Consider the following 21,770-nt stretch of genomic DNA (forward strand, 5'->3'; position numbering starts at 1 on the left):
GGGGTTAATGCTCACATCATCTTGAAATTAACCCCAGGTGCATTTTGTGGTTCGTTTCTTCCAGCTGTGTGTAACCCTCCCTGCCAAAACTACGGAGTCTGCGTGGCGCCAGATACGTGTGATTGTCCCGCTGGGTATCCAGGGCCGGGCTGCTCAGGTAGGAAACATGGTCAGAAGTAGGTTTCCAGAACTGGATCTGGATCTAGATCTGGATCTACTAACACCGCTTTTAAAATATTTCAATCGACTGTGTTGTTTTGTTTTTTCCCCGTAGTTTTATATAGCGTAAACGTGACCCTAATGTATCAGGAATCAGAGCGCTTTACATGAGCACCAGTTGCATTACAGAAGGACTCATTCATTTTTGTTACGCAGTGATTTTCCCCAGAATCACAGGGTGTTGAGCGTCATTTCCCAGACTCAAATCTGGTTTCCCAGATTTGAGATCGACCGCCCTAGTTGTTAGGCTACATCCACTCCCCAAAATTGTTAAATAAAAGGGCCTGTGGTGCTGTGGGGAGGGCTTATCGGTTTTGACAGGTTCTCTCCAGCCCTCGGAAGCTTTTTGTTTTGGGTGAATGACTGCCTCCTTCTCCCTCAGTATTCTGCTTGAGTGTCCATGCTACACAAATCTCGGTGCTTAATGGTGTTAAAAAGTGTTTTACCATAAAGCCTATTATGCTTATTCTTGAAAGTTTAATAAACAAGCATTTACAATGCAATGGTCTCGGCATTCTTAAAGTTAGAGCTATTGACATTGCTTATGACATTATTTTTATTTATGTTTTTGTTTTTAAAAAATAAATAAATGGCATTGTCATTTACAATGCCAATAGCAGGGCAGGAGAGCAAGCATAACGAACGAGGGAGCAGGACAGCAAGCACAAGCAACGAGAGGGGGCAGGAAAGGAAGCACAAGCAACGAGGGGGCAGGACAGCAAGAACAAGCAACGAGGAGGCAGGACAGCAAGAACAAGCAACGAGGGGGCAGGAGAGCAAGCACAAGCAACGAGGGGGCAGGACAACAAGTACGAGGTGGCAGAAGAGCAAGCACAAGCAAGAAGGGGGCAGGACAGCAAGCACGAGCAACGAGGGGGCAGGACAGCAAGCACAAGCAACGAGGGGGGCAGGACAAGCAACGAGGGGGCAGGACAGCAAGCACAAGCAATAAGGGGGGCAGGACAGCAAGCACGAGCAACGAGGTGGTAGGACAGCAAGCACAAGCAATGAGGAGGCGGGGCAGGACAGCAAGCACAAGCAACGAGGGGGCAGGAAAGCAAGCACAAACAACGAGAGGGGGCAGGAGAGCAAGCACAAGCAACGAGGGGGGCAGGATAGCAAGCCCAAGCAACGAGGGGGCAGGACAGCAAGCACAAGCAACGAGGGGACAGGACAGCAAGTACGAGGTGGCAGGAGAGCAAGCACAAGCAACGAGGGGGCAGGACAGCAAGCACGAGCAACGAGGGGGCAGGACAGCAAGCACAAGCAACGAGGGGGGCAGGACAGCAAGCACAAGAAACGAGGGGGGCAGGAGAGCAAGCACAAGCAACGAGGGGGGCAGGACAGCAAGCACCAGCAACGAGGGGAGGGTACAGCAAGCACAAGAAACGAGGGGGGCAGGAGAGCAAGCACAAGCAACGAGGGGGGCAGAACAGCAAGAACAAGCAATGAGGGGGCAGGACAGCAAGCACAAGCAACGAAGGGGCAGGAGAGCAAGGACCAGCAACGAGGGGGCAGGACAGCAAGCACAAGCAAGGAGGGGGTAGGAGAGCAAGCACAAGCAACGAGGGGGGCAGGAGAGCAAGCACAAGCAACGAGGGGGGCAGGAGAGCAAGCACAAGCAACGAGGTGGTAGGACAGCAAGCACAAGCACTGAGGGGGGGTAGGAGAGCAAGCACAAGCAACTAGGGGGCAGGATAGCAAGCCCAAGCAACGAGGGGGCAGGACAGCAAGCACAAGCAACGAGGGGGCAGGACAGCAAGTACGAGGTGGCAGGAGAGCAAGCACAAGCAACGAGGGGGGCAGGACAGCAAGCACCAGCAACGAGGGGAGGGTACAGCAAGCACAAGAAACGAGGGGGGCAGGAGAGCAAGCACAAGCAACGAGGGGGGCAGAACAGCAAGAACAAGCAACGAGGGGGCAGGACAGCAAGCACAAGCAACGAAGGGGCAGGAGAGCAAGCACAAGCAACGAGGGGGCAGGACAGCAAGCACAAGCAAGGAGGGGGTAGGAGAGCAAGCACAAGCAACGAGGGGGGCAGGAGAGCAAGCACAAGCAACGAGGTGGTAGGACAGCAAGCACAAGCACTGAGGGGGGTTAGGAGAGCAAGCACAAGCAACTAGGGGGCAAGACAGCAAGCACAAGCAACGAGGGGGGCAGGAGATCAAGCACAAGCAATGAGGGGGGCAGGAGAGCCAGCATGAGCAACAAGGGGGCAGGACAGCAAGCACAAGCAACGAGGGGGCAGGACAGCAAGCACGAGCAACGAGGGGGCAGGACAGCAAGCACAAGCAACGAGGGGGCAGGACAGCAAGCACGAGCAATGAGGGGACAGGACAGCAAGCACAAGCAACGAGGGGGGCAGGACAGCAAGCACGAGCAACGAGGGGGGGGCAGGACAGCAAGCACAAGCAACGAGGAGGCAGGACAGCAAGCACAAGCAACGAGGGCGGGCAGGAGAGCAAGCACAAGCAACGAGGGACAGGACATCAAGCACAAGCAACGAGGGGGCAGGACAGCAAGCACAAGCAACGAGGGGGGGCAGGAGAGCAAGCACAAGCAACGAGGGGGGGCAGGACAGCAAGCACGAGCAACGAGGGGGTAGGACAGCAAGCACAAGCAACGAGGGGGGGCAGGAGAGCAAGCACAAGGAAAGAGGGGGGGCAGGAGAACAAGCACAAGGAACAAGGGGGCAGGACAGCAAGCACAAGCAATGAGGGGGGGGCAGGATAGCAAGCACAAGCAATGAGGGGGGCAGGAGAGCAAGCACGAGCAACAAGGGGCAGGAGAGCAAATACAAGCAACGAGGGACAGAACATCAAGCACAAGCAACGAGGGGGCAGGACAGCAAGCACAAGCAACGAGGGGAGGCAGGAGAGCAAGCACAAGCAATGAGGGTGGCAGGACAGCAAGCACGGGCAACAAGGGGGTAGGACAGCAAGCACAAGCAACAAGGGGGGCAGGTGAGCAAGCACAAGCAACGAGGGGGCAGGACAGCAAGCACAAGCAAAGAGGGGGGGCAGGAGAGCAAGCACAAGCAACGAGGGAGGCAGGAGAGCAAGCACGAGCAACGAGGGGGCAGGACAGCAAGCACAAGCAACGAGGGGGCAGGACAGCAAGCACAAGCAACGAGTGGGCAGGACAGCAAGCACAAGCAACGAGGGGGGGCAGTAGAGAAAGCACGAGCAACGAGGGGGCAAGACATCAAGCACAAGCAACGAGGGGGCAAGACAGCAAGCACGAGCAACGAGGGGGCAGGACAGCAAGCACGAGCAACGAGGGGGGGCAGGACAGCAAGCACGAGCAACGAGGGGGGGCAGGACAGCAAGCACAAGCACTGAGGGGGCAGGACAGCAAGCACGAGCAACAAGGGTGCAGGACAGCAAGCACAAGCAACGAGGTGGGCAGGACAGCAAGCACGAGCAACGAGGAGGGGGGCAGGACAGCAAGCACAAGCAATGAGGGGGCAGGACAGCAAGCATGAGCAACGAGGGGGCAGGACAGCAAGCACTCACCGGAGGACTCGGCAGCTTCTCGACTTCTTGCGGCGGCGGTCGGGCAGAAATGGCTTCTGAAAAGCACCGATATTTTCGCATTCGGGCCATGGTTTTTGCTGTTGATGGACGGCTGACGTCACGGCGAGAAAACTGCAAAAAACACGCCCTGAATCCGAAAAAGACAGGGCTTGAACGGAGTGAAGCCCCTCTCCTCCAATGGCTGGCCTCCGTTTAGGAAGCCAGCCAATGGAGAGGAGGGGCGGGTTCAAGCCCCACTTTAGGAGACATTAAATCTCGGAGCAAAACTGGGCAAGCGCAGCCTATGGTCCGAGACCTAAAAACAGTGGGGACAACACGACTGGACAACTGAGTGAAAAGTTAAGTGTCTGATTGTCGCCTACTTAAGCAGCTACCTTTTTAAGCAAATTGCATCATAATTGACATTCCAGCTCATTCTGCAACTATTGATAGATTTGCTTCTACAAATTCTATTACCCTACTTTAGTTTGCAGTCTACATAAATATAAGAGACTGCCCGTGGCAAATGATATTTGCACTAGATTAATACTGAGTTTTTGCAACCCATTTACACTTTGTGTGAAAAATTGCTCATGTTTAGACATTCTTGTTTTCAGTTTAAACCTTGTTTTCAGTTTCCCTGTAATCTAGGAGAATGGGGTTCCTGGCGCAGAGGTGCATTTCTTGATTTTTCATCACTCAACTCAATACAGTAAACCCAAGAATCCACTGCATGTCCTCCCAAGCTAAAGGGGCTAAGTGCTAGATGTAGAGAGTCTACAGATGAGCCAGTAGTCGGGAGCTTTATGGATTGGTTGTGAGGATTTGTTTCACCGTGATTGACATTGTTACTTCTTAGCTGGGATTAGATGTAGGTAGTTGCTGGTTCTTAGCAGGAGAGCAAGTGCCACGCTTGCGTACAATGTGTGTGGCAGGTCTTCCCTACTTTGGCACCTGTTCAATCACCTCTAGTTATCAGGGCCATCTCAGCTTGTCACTAAACCAAATCCAAGCATTGCCAGTCTTGCCTGCTCTAATGCATCCTTGGGAGAAATAAATCACATCTCAGCTGCATACCACTTAGAGCTGCATTTTAGCTTGGCAAGTTAACAGCAACTGAAAAATGGCTGAAATGGCACTTTTGGACCGTAAAGACAGTTCTCTGTCTTGCTACACACTAGACACTGGGTAGAAGGAACACAGTCCCTTTGACATGTCCACTAGGCAGGTATTGTAAATAGAGCTACGGTATCATGGAAGAGATGCATGACTTTTTCAAGATCCAGCGGGTGCCAGTGCCATTGTATACTGTGGACTCCTGAGGTCACCTAAGCAAAGTGCACAATGCTGGAAAGCTCTGGATTGATGCTGGATTCAACGTACTGTACAGTGAAATTTCCATATCTGCTTTTTCATCCCTTTAGCGATGTGCGCCCCACCTTGTGCTCACGGCGGGACATGCATGCGGTCCAACACCTGCCTCTGCCCTACTGGCTGGACCGGTCCTGGCTGCCAGACAGGTAAGGCTATCTCATAAGTGCCTAGGAGGGTGCATATGCCAATGACCCTCCAACATTTCAGACTTTCAGAGCAATCAGGATACCTGGTAATCAGTTCACAAACACCCCCTATCCAGCTTGAGGTCAACAAACATGAACTCCCAAACAAAACTCATTTAGACGGTCCGGCCAGCATCAAATACAGATGTGGAGCGCTAAAATGCTATTTTACTTGTGTCACAGCAAATTCTTCATTCAGTCTGTTAGTGGAGTCTTCAGGCTTTGATGTCACCGGTCCATTATAAAAAGATTAAGCACTACAATAGCATTTAGTGCCAACTGACTGGAAGGGCTGCATTGATAATAAACTGTGGCATGTTATTAGCATTTATATTGCACCCTTCAACTATTTGTATGTCACCAACATTTCTAAGTAAGAAATGGACTTTACGAATGCTGACCAGTAACCTGCTTTCCCCACTTTGTGAATGGAGTATACAAAAAAGTGAAGGGTGGAATGCTTGAATTAATTTCAGCCACCTGTAATTACTCGGGCCGCATCCCAGTTCAGCGTACCCCCTCAGATAGAACACAGCCATATGCAAATACGTCTTGACCCTGCTGCAATGGGAACAGTCCAGCCCAGACTTCCACGCCCAGACCACCATGAACTGGAACACAAGCAACCCAAGCTGGTCCTTGAGGAGTAGGGTCGGTACTGATTAGTGTAGGATGGACCTTTGGCTAGAATTGAATAGTGGGTGAAAAAGAATGGACTGGAATGAAGCCCGAGCGATTGCCACTGGCTGATATTGATTCAACCATTCCATCCATCACCTTGTTGTTCGCTCTTTGTAATGGACTGCCCCTTTAGAGTTCTTTAATTAAGTCAGCCAAGGAGGACAGAAAACTCCTTTCTTCCCATATTAGGTCTGCTGTCTAGCAGGCTAAAATGCTATTAAGCGCTATATTGACCACCTCTCTCAAGTTCATTATGGATGTTGTTTCCAGTTCAGGACTTTCGTTTGATGGTCTAATGAATACGTGCATTGACATAAATAGACAAACACAGCTAAAAACATTGATTTTTAAGTGCAAATTTCTGGACAAAAGTTACCATCCGTAGTGACTTGGAGAGAGGTACTTACTCTAACTATATGAAGCTGGAAATTTTCATGACACCAAATGGAAGTCCAGCATGTATCTCCTGGAGATACTCTGGTAATGCAGCCATCTGCTACCTTACATAGCCCTGCCGCTGTAAGAAGCGTGCACCTTCTAGCCAGGATTGTGAGGGTTGATGTAGGTCTGAAGATGGGGACAAAATGCCAGTGATTAACACAAATTTCTATATCCCCTCAGCTGTGTGTGAGTTGCCGTGTGCGAATGGAGGTCGATGCGTTGCTCCGGAAACCTGCCAGTGCCCCTCGGACTACAAGGGGGTCCAGTGCCTCACGCGTAAGTTATTCACAGCTGCTTCTGAAGGGGTCTCCTATTTACATATTCAGTAATGTGGTGAACCCTGAGACCGAACCAACCAAATCAAAAGCACATTGTTTCCCACTATTCTTATTATGATGTATTGCATTGCAATATTTGGATCTTTGTAAGGCACTTTCTGCACCTATGTGAGGTCATAAAGCTCTTGCCTTCCTGGGTGGCATGCCGCACCATATTGAGTGTGTGGTTGGAAAGGTGTTGTCTTTCTTGTTGTTCCTGTGTGCGAAGTGTTTCATTGTCATGTGTGATAGCCATCAAGGTCCGATTATCATGTTATGGGACAAAGCATTTAGCAGTGTGGTGGATGTAGAGGTGTGTGATATTGACATGCGGTTTATGGTTTTCAGGAAGCTGGCAATTTTCAGCTACTCTACAGGCCCTATTATGGAATTTTATGTCATGATACTCTATCTAGCTAGTTACCACACTGGGTTGTCCAATCAAAGGCAAATGGAAAGAGAAACAGTAGGGAAATCTGATGGGATGGACTTGGTTTCTATGCTCCCATAACTGGGTGTCATTGTGAGATGTAAAGAAGCAGTCACAGTATGTAGCTAGCTGGGGCCTGTAGTGTTGGATGAGATTTGAGTCCTCTGAATGGCCAGCAGTATGTGACAGATTTCTTCTGTTATTCAATGTCTGTTCAGCGAGGATGGCTGGTTTATGGGCTTGTACAGTACTGGATGATGCGCAAAACCCATAGCAGATATGTCTTATGTGAGTGTAAGAGGATTAAGCTATATAAGGTACTGATTATGTAGCTTGCCTGAACTACAATCGGCTGCTGACCGCTGAGTGGTATTAGTATTAGTGCAGGTGAGAAGGGTTACAAATGAATTGCTATTTCTGTATAATACCCTCACTAGCCATAGGGCAGCTCTTAAAAATGTATCTGCATATAGAAATTAGTTTGCTTACTGGGCAGTTGCTTATATGTATGTTATAGAGCGTAGATTGTACCTGAAGGTGCAAATATATTTCCGTATTCTATCACAAGGTTGTTGGATGGTGTAATTAGCTTAGAAATAGCAATGTTTTCACCTGTCTTCTGAAGTGTATATTCCCTTGAATGCTTCGAATCTTGACTGGTCGCAATACCAGTGCTTGGTGCTTTATACCGAAAAAGCAGTACCTCCTACGGGTTTCTTATGGCAAGGTGGTATGATGATTGGTCATGTGAACCTGTACTGCAGTGTCCAGTTTTCTCTGCATTGCTACAATTTAACTTGTGGATATAGCAGTAATTTTCCTTGGTAGGTTCTGTGGGCAATGCAGAGTGCCTTGAACATTGCCTGAAGTCGTGCGGTGAAAGCAGAGAGGAAGCTTTGCTGCAGCATGTTGGATGAGTTGTATTTTGTGTATGATGAATCTGGATGCACCAAGGTAAAGCTTGGAGATTACGAGCATGAAGATTGATTGTAGCTTTTGTTGTTAGTTGTTCACAGGTCTGGGAAGATGTGCCACAGTGTTTTGATTGTGTAGAAGGTGCTTTGTGTGACCTTGTTGACATGCAGTATCATGGGAATGTCTGTATCAACGGTTACCCCTAGGTCTCTCACATCTTTGGATATTGTTAGAGAGGGCTCATATTCTTTGGGCCATATGACAGAAGGGCGGTAATCTTGGCATTGCCCTCAGTCATGATCTCTGGCATTGCGGTGTTAAGCTGCAGGTGGTTACTCATCATCCATTTGTTTATGGTACGAAGGCAATAAAGGTTTAAGTTGTCGAGGTATTCTAGGCAATACATTTTCAGAATGATTTGCATGTCGTCTGCATAGTTGTAATTAGTGAGGTTGAATGCTTTATTCAGGTCTCCCATAGAACATAATGGGAATATGGGTACTCACAAACATTTTCCCGGGGTCCGCAAAGTTTGGTCTTTGGTGTGACTGAGGGCCGCACTGATGCCAGCGGGGGAGGAAGAGGGGAGTAAAGTGGACATAGGAGAAGCAAAGTATGTATATCTACAGGCTGAACTGAATTGCTCAATGTGAAACCAGAAAACCTGGGATGAATCCTGGCTTTTCCACTTGACCATATTGTGTGACCCTGGTCAATCGTTTTATTTCAATTTCTTTCCTTTTTCTTTATTATCATATATAAAAGGACCTCGAAATACTTGACTCCAGGATGCGTGCTGTACAAAACCATCTCCAGTGTTTGGATGTAATCACTAATGCCATTGTTGTCAGGGTGGGGGGTGGAAAGCATGATTGTTTCTAAATTCATATTTGAAAAACCATCACTTTAAAAAAATACTTCTGAATGCACTGCTATAATTTGATTCACTAAGGTGAAGTGGTTCTACAGGCCAAGTTTGAGAAAACTATTGTATTTTTACACGTTTTGGGTCTTTAAAAATGAAGGTATTCCTAAAGTTAAGGGCTAGTTACTTCTTTTTGTTTAACTGCAATCAACCTTTAAATAAGTGCTTGCTGTAGATGTAATTTTTTTAAATTTTAGTGCTGAGTCGATTTAAGAGCAGCCCACTGCTGCTGCTCAGGGAGCCGCATGTAAAGGTCAAGAGGACCGCATGCGGCCCCCGGGTAATACTTTGAGTATCACTGGTTTAGGTACTTAAAATAAAACCCCATAATGTTAAATTAAATTATTTAAAATAGTTAGAAATATGAATGCATATAAATTAATGTTACAAAATATGTACAAATAGTACATATTGATTATTTAATGATAAAATAGTTCATATTTATTATTATGTAAATGATATACCCATTATATATAGTTTTTTAATTCATTTGTATTTATTTGCTCAAAAGTGCACTTTGTGAATCAGGCCCCTAGTTTAAAAACGGAGCAAGAGCCCTAGTGAATAGGTGACCCGGATCAGTGTGAGCCCTAGGCCCTATAACTAATACAAACCCTAGCTCTAAAACCAACAGAAACCCAACCCCTAGAATGCCCAGCCCTAAAACCAATAGAAATTCTAGCCTTAGCAATCTATAAGTACCCAAGTCCTAAGTTCTATAACCAACAGAAACCTCTACCACTATAACCAATGGAATCCCTAACCCTAGAGCTAATAAAAATCTCAAGCCCTCCTGAGAATGTATCAACTGTGGTTGTTTGTACATGGCAACCCTGTTATCATGGTCTCATCTCTGTCTGCTGTGGTTTCTCAAATCTTTGTTAATAAAAATATTTTACAAATCTCAAGCCCTAAGGCCTGTAACAAATTGAATTCCTAGCCCTGATCTGATAGTCAATAAAAAATCACAAGCCCTGAGCCTTGAAACTCTAGGCCTATAGCCAATATAAATCTAAGCCCTAGTAGCCAATAGAAACCCAAGGTCTAAGCCAAACAAAAAATAGAAACCCTAGCAACAATAGAAACACTTGTCTTTGCTTTAGAACCCATATAACACCGCCACCTTGGAACCAATCAAGGGCCTCATTTCCTATTCCAGTCACAACTGCAAGTCATACATCCTAGGTCCAAATAGAAAGCTTCAAGTTCTAGAATCAATCATACATCCCTAACAAATGGACCAATGGGAGCACTAGTCCTAGCACTCAGGTGACTAGTCCGATGTAAAGTCTATCTCTAGTGGCCAAGTGACCTTAGCTTCATGGGCGAGTGTCAGTGGGAGGGAGAGGAGTAAACCCTGCTCAGGTGAACAAGGTCCCTGCCTACTCGCTCAGCCTGAATCTGATATGAAGTGGGGGCAGGTCCTGCTGCTTTGCTCAGTTTTCCAGGTTAATGACAACCTAAATACACTTTCTGCGACTGGCCTGAAACCTATGGTAAGGCAGAAACTAGTGACTTTGAAATGCTATCACACACTTTAAAAATCTTTGTATAAGACTCGAAACGCAGAGCTATGCACAAGCTAAAACAGATTCAACACAGCAAAAGCAGATTACATAGGGCCAGATGTACACAAACTAGCCACAAAATACTGGCCTCAAATTGTGATCACTATGTTTTTGCCACCAAAAAGAATCTTACTAATTGATTGGTCCATAAAATTACAAAACTTAGAGGATAGAATCAGACCTATCTCATGACAATGAATGCCGTAGGTCACAGATTATGGCTCACTGCCATTGGAGGGCATCACAGGGAAAGTGGCCTGCTGGAGTCAACAGTCTATGATGTCCGTGACCTGTGTTAAATAAACCTTTCTTATAATGCAGCCGCTTTTCCTACAAGGTAACAGTGCTGGGTTTAAAACAGAAATGTGTTTTTGTTTGAGTTGACAGCTGTCCAGTGGACTACTGTCTTTTCCCCAACAAACCTTTTTTTCAATTCACAAGGGGAAGGAGTCCCTGTGGAGCCTTTCCATCTTGTGAATGGGTTACCACCTATTTTAAGGTCTCTGTAACGTTTCAAGGTGGCCTATAGCACACACCTTTCCAACACTGAAACAGTAGCCATTCTCAATCCCATTTTAGGAGTCAGGAAAAACATCTGGCCCATAGCTTCTACACCAGTGAACTAGGTTCTTTAAACTTTTTTTTGTTTTTCCGACTTTTGGAGACCTTCTTAAAACAGAAACCCTTAAAGAGGCGCACAAACAACAGATTCAAGTGAGAAGTCGCAACACAAAAGTCGCCTGCTCTTATCAACTTCTAAAGATTTCAAGTTCTTCTAGTTAACCATTTGCAAGGAAAAACCTAACTACCAAACCCCTTGGGGCATTTCAGGGTTCCTTATAGAAGATGCATCTGGTTGTGGACAGCAGAAGAAGCAGCCAGCAGAGATCAATGAGTGTGGGTCAATCTATGGAACACCTGGGGTTCTTTAATGTTTAAGGTTAGTCAATGAATGATCAGGCTAGGGATAAATGGGTTAAGACCCAGAGTCACCAACAGCCTCAAGTTTGGTGGCGTGGAGGCTTCCCATAAAATGACAGAGGTTCTACTCACTCAAAAATGGATTTTCATGCACTCCGTTTAGAGGTTTTGGAGTCGCTAATTGTGTTCCGATAGAGCAACCACCGCCACAATTATCGACAGCAAGAGTATAGTCGGATAAAAAAATACCCCTTACATTGAATCATATTGTATTACATGACCGAGCGAAACATGCAACCCTGACCTTTTCATAGGGTGGTCTGATGGATTTGCTACCCCAATTCTTCCTTTCTACTCTTGTCTTCTTTCAATCTCCTTTTCCTTCTTTACATTCATTCATTCTTTTTTCTGCACTCAGTCTATTTGCCTCTCATTTATTTTTTTTCCTTTACCTTTTTTTTCTTTTCTCTTTCTCCAACCATGTTTGTTTTTGTTGCCACCATTTGTCCCTTTTTAGGTCTCGCTAGAGCCAGTGCATGCGCTGACCTGGTGAGCAATTTAGTAGCTGGTTTCAAAAGTGCTACCCACAGTCTTTTTCCAGCCACCAGCATGCTATTACGCAGTGCGCGCGATGTGCACAGCTGCCATCTGGCTTGCTGTAATGGCTCATTAAGCCTTACAGCGCACGCATGAATTTCCTCCCCTCCCTTCTCCCACTCCCTCCTCGTCAGCTTCATTGTTTTCCTTTCACTTTCGCGCCGCTCGCCCCCCCCCCCCAACTTAATTCAAAAAGTACCATTCTGTACATCATGTCAGTAATTGTAACTATACATAGTTTCTGCATTCATGCCTGTATCGTATATCATGTATGCCAACTGCGGGACAATTTCAATTCGTAAATCAGCAGCACAACACATTTCTGCACTGTCTCTATCTTTCAGCGTCCTTGATTGCCACCTAGCGATACATGCTCTAATTGCAGTCCCAACATTTCCCAAGTGACTAACTTGGCAGTTCCACATATTTGCCCATCACCCTCCGGCTGGAGGCACGACCAAACTGTATGCTTTCAAGCAGTATAGCGGTCTGGTAGTTATCAGATTATTTTTAGACACACTTTTAATAGACACACTTCATTAGAAATGTATTTTTATTGGGCACACACTGAACACATTACTTGGTCGTAATCAATACACTTCACCCTCCCATTACACTTCCCGCTCCTCCACTCACCACTTTTGACTTATACACACATTAGGCAACATCTACTTTAGATTGAATTGCACACTGCTATACAGGCCAGTGACACTGTCTAATTTATGGTTGCACCAACCTTTAGACACAACAGGTATCCAGTGACTCTCCCGACAGGTGAGGGAGCTCGCGCAGAGCCCATGTTCCAATCTTTAACCAGAAGCGACCGCTAGCCTCCGGAAAGACTAGTGTCTTCCATACCGGGGCCCACAAGCAGCAGAGTAGGCTACCGCATTAAGGTCGCTTAGGCCTGTATCAGCAAGAAGCAGAGTAGCCACACGCTCTAGATTAAACATGAGATTCACATCATCATGACAGGATCAGCATTGTAATTGTAATTATCCTGCTAACATGCCGTTTTTATTGCACATATTGCAAGCACCTTATCGGGCCGTACTCATAACAGGAGAGTCTTATCACTATGTCGACATAACATGCCTGACTTACTGTTAACAGTAAAGGAAATATCCATGTCATTCCGGTCCCAGTATGGTAAAATGCTTTCTCATGTTAGCAAACAACATAGAACAAGCATTAAAAATGCAATAGGTCTCGCCTTTCATTAAGTTAAAGTCATTTGCTTTGCTATACAATACCATTAGCAAAGCAAATGGCTTTACCTTAATTAAAGGCGAGACCTATTGCATTTTCGATGCTTGTGTTATTTACTTCTGATTCTGTCTTGTGATAGCGAGTCATGGATAATAGTGAAGAAGGGTCATTAAGAACTATTTATTCTGTCCATTGGCAATGCTGGTTGTAGTGGATGCATTGCTACACCATTGAGTGGTGATATCCCTTCCGCCACTAAGCCGCTGCTGAGAGTACATTGGGGAGGCCGCCCTACTAAGCTGTGCGGGGAATGGTGGTCCCAGGCAGGAAAAATCAACCAGAGAAAATTCCCTGAGTATCATAGCCATTATATTTTTTGCTCAGCTACAAAGACTAGCTTCAAGTGTTGATTTCTGAGAATCATGAAGAGAGTGGTCAATCTTTTCCAGTATGTGAAGACTATGGCCTCTGCCACACAGGCAGCCTAGAGGGCTGGCCGCTCATCTTTAAATGAGGCCTCTAGTCTCTATGATACTGACAAATGCACAGTGCCCCAAATTCGTAAAGCACTTATACACTCCTTTACTGCACTAGCAATAAGGGACAAATGCTGGTTATAAGGAACTCTAATTACCATCTCCAAAGAAGGCAACATTATGAGATTGGGTCACAGTCATCGAACCACATCAGCTAATCAATCATTATGTTTTATATAATGCCTAATTCCACCCTACGGCAGCTTCTAAGGACTCTCTGCCTACAGTGGTTAAATGAAGGGTAGGAAAAAGTCATGGTAATTTTCCTAGTCTATGTCTGCAACATAACAGATCCTGGGATATTGGTTTTGTAACTGTAATTGTAAATTATCCTGAGACGTGCCTCATTGTCTGCCAATGTCCTGCCTGGGGAAGGGAGCTGCAGTGATGGTCACATCCTGTGCAGTGCCTCAACGCCCTGTACACAAGAGTGCAAACCTAGCGCACTGGTCCTATGGGATGCAAACTGGCCTTTCCCCCTGTCATTGGAAGATGTTTGGACAGAAAGAGGCAGAACTGGAACAACAGGGGATGTGATAAGAACCTTTGCACTATCATTCAAGTGCTGATTTACTTCAGGATTGGGGAGATGCCAAAACATACTTGGCGAGTTGTGTGAATCAATCATTTGAGGCCAGAAGACTGAACACAGTACAAGGAACTCTTTACCCTTCTATCAAGAGTTTCTATCCCGGGTCTATTTTATAGTGTTTACAGCGGTAGTGAATAGCACCTCTGGCCGTCTTCCTGCCCGCAAATTCATATAATTCATGAAAAAGTCTGGCTGTGAGATTACCGCCAGTAGGTGGGGCAGGAGGGAAATAACACAGACAGGTGGGGGTAAGCAACAAAGGAACGGCTGGAGCAAGAGCAACGTGGACAGTGAGTGGGGGCAAGCAATGGACAGTCAGAAGCAATAAGTACGAGCAAGGACGGGCGGGGATAACCAACATAGAGGAGGGGCGGAGAAGCAAATGAGGCAGGCAACAGAACAAAGATTGCACTCTGGTAGAGGGCTTAAACACATATAAAAAAAAAAGGAGTGACTAACAAAAGAAGCAGTGGAAGGACACATGTAATCTATGCCCCATGGCAGGGACGAACACATGAAGAGGAAGGAAGCCTAACTGCAGCTGACCAATAAAAAGCAAGGAAATGAGTGACAGTGAAGCCAACCAATGATAGAAAAACGTGCAGGCTCTAAGCCCCCTGTAAGAAAACAAAATGCCTTACAAGCGACAGCGCATGTGCTGCCTCAGGAAAGAGCTAAAAACGGAAACACCAGTAGTGCTCTCAAGTTCTCTGGACCCATGTGTGCGTAGTGCATTTAGCATAGGTTCTCTTGTTGCATTTTTGGATCTGTAGTCCTGTCTACACCTTCATAAGACCAAGACTACAGACCCCAGAATGCAAAAAACACACCTGAACTCACTGAGCTAATCTCACATGGACGCGGGAAACCCGAGAGCCCTGCACTAGTCTGCCTCTGTCTATTGCTGTCAATGAAAATGCCTACTCCTTCCAAGACAAAACAATTCGTTTGTCAAAAGAAAGGCCTGGATTTCGAAGCACGGTGTCCAAACAACACGCTAAATGACAACCATCAAACCACTTGAAGACAGCCAATATGCAATGGTTGCACCGAACAGACACTTTACGAAGAAAGGATAAGCAAAATTGCAGCCACCTCTACAGCTCATTTTCTGTAATAGCAGGGTATTACTAATAGAAGACTCTTCCCTATAGAAATAAACTTAAGGTGTCAAAATAAAATAAATTTTCCCTAGTCAATCAGTCAATCTAAAAATGAAAATGTAAAAAAAGACCAGCTAATCTACTTACATGTGAAACCATGAAATAATTTCAGAACTTTGAAAAACACCCCCATGAAAAGCTTGAACTTTTTCTTGATTTCCTATTTCACACCGCTAGTGTAGAAGACAAGCTGTCTTATTAGATCCAGGACAAGGAAGATCTTTGGAAGAAAGCTTTAATCCATAGGTTTCCAATCACATGAGGAGCGCCTCATCAGCCAGGAGTCCGACCAGCAACTGAAGATACACAACGGACACCTGGCTTCTGAAGGCTCCCTACATTTAAAAGAACACATGTATACATTCTCTGCATGCGGCCACGCATGCGATACAAAGAGCACGAGATAACAACATTGCATCAAAGCACGAGATAAGCACGAGATAATAACATTGTATCAAGTACATTACACTACAGCTAGTCTTCCTCCCTAACCACTACTAAATCTCTGCTAATTCCCAAGCAAAAAGCATGTTGGGTATATATCACTCCATCCAGGGGCGGCCTTATGCATGTGGAAGCTGTGCACCTGCACAGGGCCACCAAACCCCAGGGGCCACCACGCCAATATATATCCTTAATATAATAATCCTCTGAGGATGGATGCATATTTGCATGGCGGCCACTGGCAGGGATTTGCAGGCCTCCGGCTCTGTTCCACTTCCAAACACCCTGTTGAGGGTGTTTGGTAGTGGTCTCCGCGCTCCGCCCCGCCCGGACCACCTCTTCCGGGGCCCCCTTCCTACTCTCCCTGCCAGGTCCACCATGAACCTAGAGCCGCCCCTGCTCCATCGAAGAATATTCTACGTGGAGGAATCTCTGATTGCCATGCTTCTTGGCATATTTCATTCATAATATAATAAATGATTAGACTATGTCTGCACAATGAGTAGACCCTGGCATGTAAATGCAGTATACTTGTAAAGCGCACAGCTTCCCATCACCGGGGCATCCCGGCGTTGTATAACGCTGTGGAACCCTTCCTGGCTCTCCCTGTGAGATGCCCCTCCTGGGCACCCTCAATGTGAAGCCAGGCATCCCAGTGTTGTAGGGGCCGTTGTGGAGATTAAGCAAGCTATTGCCCAGAGTTGCAGCGTGGGACCCATGATTAGAATAGGCGCTGAGGCGAGAATTATCGAGTCGGCGGACATTGAGCCCAAGACCCTGCCGCGTCGGGAATTGAACCCTGGTCCCGGGCCTGATCTCTGCTTCAGGGTCTGCCGCTCTAACCAGTGAGCCACACTGTAATTAGACTATCTTTGCAGCATGAGTAGAACCTGGCATGTAATTAGACAATGTCTGCAGCATGAGTAGACCGACCTTGGCCTCAACTTATACTATGGCTTCAGCGGATGTATGATGGAACAAACCATTCCGTTGTAAAGCATGCTGTTATGACGTGATTGCCATTACCACCCACAACCTTTACCATGCTTATTTTACCAACGATTATGATTTTACAACGCATGCCTTTACAACTAATTTAGTTGTAAAAGCAAGAATATTAAAGGCATATGCATAGTAAAGGTTTTTCTTCAAAATGTAAATCCACCTCTCTCGATCCCAGCCCTGAGCCCTTAAATCGGCCCTTGGCAAAAAAAACCTCAGCCCCAGCCCCTTAAAAAAAATCTAGCCCTAGCCCTGAGCCCTAAAACCAGACCCCAGCGCAACCCCTTTGGCCCCAACCCTTAAAAAGCACCTGGCCCAAGCACTGAGCCCTAAAACTGGACCCCGGCGCGACCCCCATGCCCTCAACCCTCTTGTGCAATCCCCCTTATCTCTCTGGGGATGAGGCAGCTGTTCCAGCTGACGCGCAGGTTGGTTTTTTCTTTCTTTATTTCTTTCTAAAGCAGAAGCAGAAAGGTTTTCTGTTTTCCTAACAACGCTGATTGCCACGTATATGCCGATAGCACCTGTGCCACAACCACCGCTTCCAGCCCCGCACAGCCGACGCTGGACTAAGTATGAGCGGAAAATCCGTTCCGCTCGCGGATTTTGCGAATTTTCGGTAAATTCGCGATCCGCGAACTCCCACGAATTTACCGAGAATTCGCAAATCCGCGAGCGGCGGATTTTTCCGGGGGCAAAAGTTGAATGTTGTAACTATTTTAGGATGGCGCCGGCAAGCTGCCAGCGCCATCCTAAAATAGTTACTAAGTTAGCTTCAACAGGAAGCTCTAATAGATAAAATTGAGCAGGTGCTGGATTTTATCTATTAGAGCTTCCTGTTGAAGCTAATTTAGTAAGTATTTTAGGATGGCGCTGGCAGCTTGCCGGCGCCATCCTAAAATAGTTACAACATGTTGTAATGCTGTGATGCTGGATAGAGGCTTTTGCATCCTTGACTTTCACGAGCACAATACCCGTGCTGCTCTTGTGACCAGGGGTTTCTTTCTCTTCATCTGCTGAACTGATCTTTCTCTGACCTTTTATGCACACAAGAGGCATGTGAACTCACATGGTAGCCCTGCCCGTTTGGCCCCGCCCACACACTCGCGGTTTGCACCCTCTGCCCGCCATTCACCCACTATAATGGACAGCTCACTCAAGGGACCCCTGCGCCCGTCGGGGCGATTGCATAGTAACACACACATGGTCGCTCGAACTAGTTGATGCTCAAATTCAGTGACTCATTCATTAGCCCAAAAACAATCGTGAGCGTCGTCGAGGCTGGACAGGTGTGCCTTCTTCCCAACTCTGGTTTCTTTCTCTTCATCTGCTGAACTGATCTTTCTCTGACCTTTTATACACACAAGAGGCATGCGAACTCACATGGTAGCCCTGCCAGTTTGGCCCCGCCCACACACTCGAGGTTTGCACCCTCTGCCCGCCATTCACCCACTATGATGGACAGCTCACTCAAGGGACCCCTGCGCCCGTCGGGGTGATTGCATAGTAACACACACATGGTTGCTCGAACTAGTTGATGCTCAAATTCAGCGACTCATTCATTAGCCCAAAAACAATCGTGAGCGTCGTCGAGGCTGGACAGGTGTGCCTTCTTCCCAACTCTACCGTGGAAAATAAGCTGTGATGCTGGATAGAGGCCTCACAAGAGGCATGTGCACTCGCATGGAAGCCCCGCCCCCGCCCCAAATCTGCGGATCCGCAAATCCGCAAAATCCGCGGATCCTGGATCCGCAAAATCCGCCCATGCTTACGCTGGACAGCTGGACCGCCCTCAGCATTGAGGACACCCTAAAGACCATGAGGACTACCCACTCGGGCCCCCACAGACCCCGGCCCCCACCACCTCTACAACAGAGCCGAAGACATCACAGCTCCGAGCTACAAAGAATCATCAATCGATTCCTCGAGACCGCCTCCTGCCCAGATGACTGGAAACACGCTGGGGGTCAACCCTCTCCTAAAGAAACCATCGGCGGACCCCACCGACCTAAAGAACTACAGACCGATCTCCCTACTTCCCTACCTGGCAAAAGTCCTTGAAAAAGCTGTCATCAGCCAACTCGCCTCCTTCATCGACGAGAACAACATCCTCGACTCCTCCCAATCAGGCTTCAGGGAAAACCACAGCACCTCATCTCCCCACCTGACGACATCTGCTCTCTACTCGACAAAGGTGAGACTGAGACCCTCATCCTCATGGACCTCTCGGCGGCCTTCGACACAGTCTTGCACCGTACCCTAGCCCTCAGACTCTACAAAGCAGGAATCCGAAACAAAGCCCTCGACTGGATCTGCTCATTCCTCTCTGACAGAACGCAGTGGGTCAGACTACCTCCGTTTATCTCAGAGCCTATGCCAACCACCTGCAGAGTCCCCCAAGGATCATCCATCAGCCCTACAATGTTCCAAGTCTACAAGGCCCCTCTCGCTCCCATCGTCAGATCACACAGACTCAACATCGTATCGTACTTAGACGACACACAACCGATCCTCTCACTATCCAATGAACTGAACATTTCGCAACACAACTTTCGAGAAGAAATGTAAGCAGTCCCCAGATGGATGAAGAACAGCTACCTACAACTGAACACAGACAAAACCGTGCTCCTCATCATAGGCCCACATCTCGATGCCTGGAGATACCTGGTGGCCCACAGCCCTCGGGAAACCACCCCCACCCAAGGACCACACCGTCACCTTGTCCTGCTTCCACACCCTCCGCCTCCTACAAAAAACTCTTAACTGGATCCCCCTTGAACACAGGAAAACAGTCACCCACACCCTCATCAGCAGCAGACTGAACTACGGCAACACACTCTACGCCGGGATCAACAAGAACCTCACCCGCAAACTCCAGAACATCCAGAATGCTTCCGCCAGACTAGTCCTAAACCTAGTGCGCCACTGCTACATCACTCAACACCTACGGGCACTACACTGGCTCCCCATCGAGAAGAGAATCACCTTCAAGCTTCTCACGCACAAAGCCCTCCAAAACACCTGCCCCGCCTACATGAACCATCGCCTCTCGTTCAACGCACCCCACAGATCCCTCCGCTCAGCCCAACTCTCCCTCGCAACAGTACCATTCATCAAGAAGACCAGAACAGGAGGTTGTTCCTTCTCCTTTCTCATGGCTAAAGCATGGAACACCCTCCCTCTCCACCTCTGACAGACACCAACTCTCTCCAAGTTCCTGAAGGACCTCAAGACCCCACTCATACCCGACAGGACTGGGAAATGCTCTGGCCCCCTGGCCTCCGACGCAACCCTTGAATGCTGAGGAGCTGCGTGCAACCCCGCGCCTTGAGACCCATTTGAGTGAGTAGCTGTGCTCTACAAACTCTGTTTGATTGATTGAAACTATGCACATGTCCTTACCGTTCATACCTTTACAACATAATTTATTGTAAAGGCATGCGTGGTAAAGGCATATGTGTTGTAAAAGCACATGTGGTAAAGGTTATGCATGGTAACGGTACACCCGTTGTAACAACCGTGTGGTAAAGGCTATGCTTGGTAACAGCTGCGTTGTAATAGCTGTTTCCTGTCTGCAGCATGAGCAGACCCAGGTATGTAATTAGACTGTGTCTGCACCATGAGTAAACATGGGTATGTGATTAGACTGTGTCTGCACCATGAGGATACCCGGGTATGCTATTAGACTATGCCTGCAGCATGGTGATACCTGGGTATGTTATTAGACTGTGTCTGCAGCATCATATTATCTGAGTACATAATTTCATATTGTGGTGTGTGAAAGATGACATGTCCCTGGGATTTGTTTTCTCTCTTCTCCAGCACTTTGTACACCTCCGTGCCAGAATGGAGGGAAGTGCATCGACGTGAACAAGTGTGTTTGTCCTGTGGGCTGGCAGGGTGCCCGATGCCAAAAAGGTAAGATAGGATTAGCCTGGACCCATCCTATTTTTCACCCACTAGATGCCATGCAGGTGTGTCGACTCAACTCTAGAGCGGCAGTGCAACCTTATCCTCACAAAGGCGTCTACAGCAATCATGCACAGTACTACTTCTAAATATTGAAATTATTTCTCTTTGTGACTCTTGATAGAAGCAGTAGGTTAGAGAGGGGGTCCGATCTTTACTTTGCCCTCTTTCCATTGCCTGAAATGTAGTCACCTGCCATTACTCAATAGCACGTTTACTTTATTTGCATTTGCTGAGGTATACCATGACGTAGTCAAACCATAAGGGGCCAGATGTACTAGGATAAGATTTGCAAAATTAGTCGCAATTTGCACACCCACGTTTTATAAATCCAATGGTATTTGCGAACCACCCTATGTACTAATTGGTCCTTTCATAAAATAATGAAACGCGGTGGGCGCAAATTCCGACCTACATCATGAATTTTAATGTGGTAGGTTACGAAATGTGACTCACTACAATTCACTGCCATGACAGGAATGAGGGACTGACGGGGTAAGCCCACCGCCATGTCTGTGATTGCTTTTAAATAAAACTATCTGTACGGCCCATTTTTCTTTAAGGAAAACAGGAAGATTTAAAAAAGAGAAACGTTTTTCAAGCTACATTTAAGAGTAGAGGTGGTACCTGGGCCATTGCCTACTCCCCCAAAAAGATTTTGGACAATTCACAAAGTAGATTTTGACCACCCCCAAGGGACCACTTTCTGTTTGTGAACGGGATTGCCGCTACCTTGCAGTAGCTGGTCAATATTAATGTTTTGAAAC

At 47.1% G+C, this 21,770-nt stretch overlaps 1 protein-coding gene across 1 annotated transcript in view; it reads left to right on the plus strand.

Annotated features, from left to right (window-relative positions):
* LOC147724854 (uncharacterized) overlaps positions 1-21,770 on the plus strand; it is a 183,911-nt gene that overhangs the window by 117,070 nt on the left and 45,071 nt on the right. Inside the window, exons 14-17 of the mRNA XM_086918119.1 lie at positions 65-157; positions 5,159-5,254; positions 6,596-6,691; positions 20,857-20,952. Of these exons, the coding sequence (XP_086774245.1) occupies positions 65-157; positions 5,159-5,254; positions 6,596-6,691; positions 20,857-20,952 (381 nt within the window). The remainder of the gene's footprint in view (positions 1-64; positions 158-5,158; positions 5,255-6,595; positions 6,692-20,856; positions 20,953-21,770) is intronic.

The sequence above is a fragment of the Lissotriton vulgaris genome, chromosome 4_1 (genome assembly GCF_964263255.1).
Source record: "Lissotriton vulgaris chromosome 4_1, aLisVul1.2, whole genome shotgun sequence".
Lineage (NCBI taxonomy): Eukaryota > Metazoa > Chordata > Amphibia > Caudata > Salamandridae > Lissotriton > Lissotriton vulgaris.